At 29.0% G+C, this 7,452-nt stretch overlaps 2 protein-coding genes across 2 annotated transcripts; one reads left to right on the top strand and one right to left on the bottom strand.

Annotated features, from left to right (window-relative positions):
• The first annotated feature begins 493 nt into the window (after positions 1-493).
• LOC124533640 (WD repeat-containing protein 46) lies at positions 494-4,524 on the top strand. The gene is made up of 11 exons (XM_047109045.1): positions 494-649; positions 1,530-1,646; positions 1,729-1,958; positions 2,059-2,310; positions 2,404-2,554; positions 2,888-3,123; positions 3,260-3,424; positions 3,557-3,696; positions 3,821-4,011; positions 4,118-4,216; positions 4,384-4,524. The coding sequence occupies exons 1-11, from the start codon at positions 632-634 to the stop codon at positions 4,504-4,506; spliced, it is 1,722 nt and encodes a 573-aa protein (XP_046965001.1). The 5' UTR covers positions 494-631; the 3' UTR covers positions 4,507-4,524.
• LOC124533641 (transcription factor E2F5) lies at positions 4,512-7,055 on the bottom strand. The gene is made up of 7 exons (XM_047109046.1): positions 6,836-7,055; positions 6,622-6,731; positions 6,437-6,538; positions 6,116-6,287; positions 5,751-5,834; positions 5,316-5,391; positions 4,512-4,804 (listed from the first exon to the last, which is right to left on the bottom strand). The coding sequence occupies exons 1-7, from the start codon at positions 6,944-6,946 to the stop codon at positions 4,704-4,706; spliced, it is 756 nt and encodes a 251-aa protein (XP_046965002.1). The 5' UTR covers positions 6,947-7,055; the 3' UTR covers positions 4,512-4,703.
• Positions 7,056-7,452: the final 397 nt, after the last annotated feature.

The following is a 7,452-nucleotide window of genomic DNA, read 5'->3' as shown; positions in this document are numbered from 1 at the left end:
TCTTTAAAAAATAAAGTATTACATTTAAAACATTTAGCAGTAGGATACTTTATTAAGAAAACGATTCGTAGTACAGTTAACTTCCCAACGTAAAAAGTAAAAAAAATGGTTTATTAATTAAGTACAACAAGTATTTGATACATAATTTTATTTCAACACCCGTTTGATTCTAAGTTACTTTGGCAATTAATAAGTCGAGTCTAATTAGGCCAATTAATACATAGGACCCAACATTATAGTAAAACTATGGAAACCGAAATCTGTAGCCAAACATTAGCTGTTTGACAAATGGGAGTGCAGCAATATTTTTATTATTCTTTTAAAACAAAGTGAAGTGTCATAAGTTAATTATTATGAGCGAATACGTTCGACATTTGCACTATTAATAAATAAAAATTGTAAATAAATTAGTAATCATAGACACTGGGTAGTACAATATAATCTTTAGCAGTTTTCCAACGTCAATGGCAAAAGCATGTCGTCATATTGCCATTTGTCAAATGCTACATATCTGTCATTGTCAAAACTGAAATATTGTCATGCGGTGTTGTTGAGCATGTGCGATGTGCATTTTGCATGTATTATTCAGATTTGTAAATGAATTGTGAATTAAGTATTTAATTCTATAAAAATGAAGGATAAAAAAATGGTAGGTTGCGGTTTAGAAAACTTCTGCACTAGGGGGGTAATGTGGGGGGGGAGGAGGGTGGGGGGACTATTCCCCCTATCCCCCTGTACCATTCCCATCATGCGAATTTGCTCCGTTCTTGAGATATTGGCAAAAACTAATCTCATAATTCTAATCTTAAAATTTTATCAACAATTTAGAAACTCAGTGGCCTTCGGCGCTACGGGATGTGCAGCACCTTCGCCTTTCGTAACAAAGCACAGGCACTTCGTGCCTGTGCTTTGTTACAGCAGGCGGGTGCTGCACCCCCTTCGCGCCTTCGGATTCTTAAATAACACTCTAGGGGTAAGACCGACAAGACTACATAGAGTCGGAGTAAAAATAGTCAGCTTTGAGTTAAGTTTCAATTAAAAGTTTAATATACAAGTGTAACCTTTCTATTTCTATTTTATTATATATTCCAGGTCAATTATATAAGGTACAAATAAAAGAAACAACGGAATGAAATTCGAATTCTTACAGAACACTATCTTGACTTTTGACACATTAATTAAGCGTTTTGACATATGACAAGCACTGTTATTTTGCATCCTTGTCGAACTAGAGCAAAATATGTCACTTATCCTGCTCTTAAACTGTTATTACGATCTATTTGACGTATTTCGGCGTTTATAGGTTATGATAGTTTTCTTAATTTTCTCGAAAATGGTGCAGAATTTCGCAGGACGCGAGTGGTATTTTTGTAATCAGTGACTAATCCTCTAACATATAAAATAATTTGTTTCCCCAAAATCGTGCAGAAGTTTGCTAAACCCAACCCAAATGGTATTTCACATACATTTGTCCAATATGTATTAATTATGATTGTTTCTTCATTCTCTAAAGTAAATTATTTTTTAAGGTTCGATATTTCAATACTGAAGATAAAAAAGAAGAGACAACTAAAGAAACAAGCCAGGATGTGAAAGTATATAAAATCAAACCAACAAATAGGTTATTAAAAATCCAAAAATATAAGGTAGTATTGATATTACAGGTAAATGTTGATGTTATATTATTTTAGTTTTAAATCTAACTGCAATGCCTTATTTCTATTATAGAAACACAAGAATATAAAACACGATGAAAATGAAAAAAAAAAGAAAAAATTTGCTGGTAAAGCTCCCATTAATCCTGAAAAGTTAGAACATCATTCAAGAGGTGAGGGTTTTGAAGGCAGAGGTGTAAGACATCCACTGCATGCATTAAAATTAAAAAAGAAAGAAAACAAACTCAAATATGCTCAGGAACAAGCGGCAAGAGCAGATATACTCTTAACAGAAGACCAGGGGTAAGGATTTAATATTAATTTTTGTACAAAATTGTAATCTGTGAAAAATATATCAGAAAACATTTAATGCATAATTTTTTAAATAAATAATTTTTCTTAGTTTCCTAGAAGTTGATGAAGATAATAGAACTACAGGAATTACCCAACAAGTAATAGTTGACAATGTTGATATTACTGCAGCCACAAAATCCTTTGAGCTAAATTTAGATTTTGGACCATATCAAGCTAAGTACTCACGTAATGGAAGACATTTGCTATTGGGAAGCAATAAAGGCCATTTAACTGCTTTTGACTGGATTACGAAAAAACTACACTTTGAAATCAATGTTATGGAATCAATACATGATGTGAGGTAAATATATACAACATTACAATTTTCATTATTAATATATATGGTGTGTGTGTGTGTAAATGTAGATAATTAAATTATTTTGTTTTCTTTTAGCTGGTTACATGTTGAAACAATGATTGCAGCTGCTCAAAAAGAGTGGTTGTATATTTACGACAATACTGGAATTGAGATACACTGTATCAAAAGAATGGACAAAATATTAAAAATGGAGTTTTTGCCGTATCATTTCTTACTTGCTGCTGTTGTATGTAATTTTGATATCTTGTTTTAAATTATGTGTATTATATGTGAAAATAACTAAAGACTAATGAAAGCCTGAAAGGAAGCATTTCTGAATTGTTTTTAGTGTAATAAATAATGTAACCTTTAAAGGAAATTTTGCACTAAACTAACTTTAAAATAAATTACTTAACAAATAACAGTACTTTTTAAAATGCACACTATGTTGTGTTCGTGCCACCAGTAGGTTAACTGACAGTCATTCTGTGGTTAGTCTTTCATACCAAAAAATTTAGTGAGTAGTCAAAATGTGTTTCTCTTTTTAAATTAAATACTAATATACTATGAATTGTTACAGAATGAATTTGGATTCATGACATGGCTAGATATTTCAATAGGAGAAATTGTTGGTCATTACAACAACAATATGGGAAGGACACCAGTTATGACACAGAACCCATACAATGCTACTATATGTTTAGGAAATTCCAAGGGAGTTGTCTCATTATGGTCTCCAAATGTGAAAAAACCATTAGCGAAAATATTATGCCATAAAACACCATTGACAGCTATTGCCGTAGATAATAATGGCATGTATGTTCATTTTGAGTTTATAGTATTTATAAGTAATAAAAATTGACATTTATTAAATGATATTATTATTATTTTGATTGAATTAAATGTAGAAGGTAAGTAAGACTATATTACATACTTTATTGTTAAATTTAAGGTACATGGCAACATCAGGAGTTGATAGAAGTATGAAAATATGGGATATTCGGAACCTTGATGGACCAATACAGCATTACAAATTACGTACTGCTCCAAACCATCTAGAGTTCTCTCAGAAAGACATGTTGGCAGTGGGCCTAGGAAATGTGGTTGAAGTATACAGGTATTTTTTATACAAAAACTTTTTGTATAACTTATGAATAATAATATTTTTTGCAGTTTGAATATTTAATTCATTTTTACTTTTATTGTTTTTTTTTAATATAAGATTGTCTATGAAGTTTTTTATTTCCAGTAACTGCTGTTCACAAACTGCAGAAAAACCATATCTAAGACACAAAATGGGAAAAACTATTAAAAACTTCAAATTCTGCCCCTATGAAGATATATTAGGAATTGGTACTAGCAATGGTTTTACAAGTGTTATTGTTCCAGGTAAATATTTTCACCTATATTACATCCATAATGTAGGATATATCATATATAATATCTTTCTTATACTATTTAATTTACAATCAAAGTCTTATCAGTTTTGTAAGCCATTAAAAACATTTTATAGGCAGTGGAGAACCTAACTTTGATGCACTGGAAAGCAATCCATTCCAAACTAAAAAACAACGGAAGGAGGCTGAAGTTAAAGCACTCCTTGAAAAGATACCTGCAGAACTTATTACTCTTAATCCATATGAGGTTATGGAAATTGATGTGCCTTCTTTGAAAGATAAAATGGAGACAAGAAAGAGTCTATTGGTAAGCATCTCACTTCTGTTTTTAACATTCAGTTATAAAATATACCAATTTTATTAATCTTGATAATATTTCAAATTTTTCTAACATAAAATTCCTGAATTTTCAGTATTTGAAACCTAAAAAGGTTGATTTCACTCCGAGAAAAAAGAAAAAAGGCAAAACAAATATTGCAAGAAAGAAAATTATAAAAGAAGTGGCTAGGAAGGTAAAATTTCAAAAATATTTATTTCTATAGTATTTGACTATTGAATTATTAAATATTTAAATATTAAATGTTCATCTTAAAACACTTTACTCATAATTTTTCTCTATGCCGAATGAAGAAATATTTTCTTTATCGAAATGTCTACATTTTTATTCCTCTTTTTCCAGGAATTCATCAACCAATCCATAGAAGCTAACAAAGTATTGACCAAGCCACAAAAAGAAAATGCACCAAAACAATCATTTGGAGTGCTTGATAGATTTGTACCACAACCAAAACTTAAGAAATAAATGTCTTCAATAGAAAAACTTTTTATTTTATAATAAACTTTTGTTACACTGTATAAACTTTGATTGTTATTTACATGATTTATATACAGTCTCAACTTAAGATTTCATTTAATACATGATCATATAAAGTAATGTAAAATTGTCTTTAAATCTTTCAATAAAATGTCAAATAAAGAAAAAAAAAATCAATATCTAGTCTAACATGGAATATCAAATAAGTCACATAAGCCTTCTGTACCATGTAAAGAAAAAGAGAAGTCTTGCTTTGTTACTGGCGGGCTTAATCTCAAAAGATAATCTGAAACAAAATTCAAGCTTATAAGCAATACACATTATTCTATTAGTAGTATAATATCCAACCAAGGTAGTACAATGAAAAATATGAATATAAAATAAAATAATTACACCTTTACCAATATAAATAACCATTATAAACAGAGTTACAAACCAACACCATTACAAATGGCTAGCTATAGTTGACTCATGAGAATAAATAATAACTTATTAATATATATTTATTTTATTTATATAGTATATATTAATATACTTCCTTTTTAAAATATATCAGATATTACTAATAAATCCAGCTGCACACTTATTTAAAAAAACGAAGCTTTCTTTATCTAAATGACTCACAAGTAATTTTAAAGTTGAAAAATATTATATGTTCATTCACAGCAAAAATGCTTTCCTACCATTTAATGAACATACAATTAAAATATCATATCATAAAATTAAATTATCTACATAGACATTTAATTAAAGTAGCACCAATGTTGGAATGCCATAAATATATAAAGTAAACTTACTACAATCTTGCAATAAATTTTCTCCCTGGTCTGTGTATTTCTCTACTTCTACATCCATACTATCTTCATCTAACACCTGTAACAATAATTATATGTATCATGAAGTTGTATCAAATCTTAAGCTCAGTAAGGTTAAATAAAAATAAAGAAGGCAGAACTTATTATCATTCATTATAACAATTATTGCAAGTACATAGTAATGTCATAAATAATTCTTCTTTTATATCTACCAATGGTAAGTGGTATGCTCCTGTAGAGGTACTGTGAACTGCAAGAATAAGGTACACAAACACCATTTACAATGTCTACTTTTCGAATCACTATAGTACCTTCCTAACGAGTCTGAAAATGTCTTCTTCCAGTTCTTTCTTGATTAGTTAAAGGAATCCCGAGCAGAGTATTAAGTATATTCAATTTAATAAAGCATATTCTTACCTCCTCCTTGTCTACATCACACAATAATATAACTCCTACAGCCTCACTTGATTTTACATGTAGGAAAAATTTTTGTTCTTTCTCCTGCAAAGTAATATTATAATTACAAGGGATTACAGATTGAATCAATAATATTAACATTAATGACTTAGTATTTACACATTTCTCTATTATCATTTTTACTTTTGTAATTTTAGGTCTAATTACAAAATTATCTCTATTGACGAGCACTGAATGAAATGTAAGCACATTGTAGATGTACTATGTAGTCCCTTATTTTACCGATCCAAAGCCTAAGCTATAATCATAATTATGAAAGAAGATTTGGTTAAAAATATAAAAGTCCAATAACATACTTTACTTACTTTATGAGGAATACGTCCCACTGATAAATCTGCACCTAATGGTGCTTCCAGAACAAAAATTTGATTATCATCAAAACATTTTTTAATGTCTTTTTCAGTCACATAGGTCATTGCTTCATTGTCTGGATCATCTAATACATTTTTAATACTTTGTTCTATCCAATGCATTTGCCTAAAAAAAACATTCCATTAGATTCTGGTTAAAATTGTATGAAACCTACTCGTAGGAAATATTGGAAGTTTTCATTGTAACTAAATTTGATTATATACTAAAACTATAAAGAATTATAACAACAAATTATAAAAATAAACTAGGCATACTTGTCTAACAGTTCTTCATGCTGCTCCAAAAGATTTATTTGTTTTCTTAACACATTTACTTTCTTGCCAACTTCAGTTGTATTACCATCAGGACCAGCACCCCTGTTGAATATCTTTTAATATTAGCAAAAACTTTACTGTGAAACATATACATACAAAGTAAATAAACAAATATTTCCACTCACTTCCACTGTATACTATTTTTACTTCGTTTTTCAATTAAACCTATGCCTTCTAATACGTTTGTTATGTCGTATATCCTTCTTTTTTGACGTACTGCTAATAAATCAGTAGCCTGAAATAAAATATTACGCAAAAAAAAATCATAGTATTCAAATACTTTATTTTCGAGCGCAAACTGACAGCAATCAATTTTAACAAAAAGTAGTAAGTACTTACGATTTTTAAATCCAAAACTCCATTATTTGCTTTTTGTAATAGCGAGACAAAACGGGTTGTGAGTAATCCTAACGATTTTTCATACCGTTTATAACCGTATAACTCCGCCATAATTATAATTTAACGCCTCTCTCATTTATTTTGATTGTGATATTTCCACTTTTATATATAATTTTGCGTTGCGGCGGGATATAAAGTTGGTACGCACTGTTTTTGTACACCACAGATAATAAAATGATGTTTATTGTTTACAATACATTCAAAAAATTCATATATAAAGTAATATCATAAAGTCTTTACAAAATTAAAATTGAAATAATAAGTAAATATTTTGTTTTTATCAAATAATTAAATAAAAATAAATATTTATAAAATATTATATATAGCAGTAATTTTTAACAAGAGTTTGGACACGGGCTCATTTCCTAACTTGTTAAAATGTAATAAAGTCACCACTTTTTAAGAATGGAAATAGACGCGATCCCAGTAATTACAGGCCTATTTCAACACTCCCATCTTTAACTAAAATTTTCGAAAAAAATATTTTAAATCAACTTCTTATCCATTTCGGTACAAATACTATTTTTCATTGTGAGCAATTTGATTTTACAAGAGGT

Source organism: Vanessa cardui, chromosome 11 (genome assembly GCF_905220365.1).
Source record: "Vanessa cardui chromosome 11, ilVanCard2.1, whole genome shotgun sequence".
Lineage (NCBI taxonomy): Eukaryota > Metazoa > Arthropoda > Insecta > Lepidoptera > Nymphalidae > Vanessa > Vanessa cardui.
Note: the sequence above shows the minus strand (reverse complement) of the source record. Positions and strands in the feature narration are given on the sequence as shown.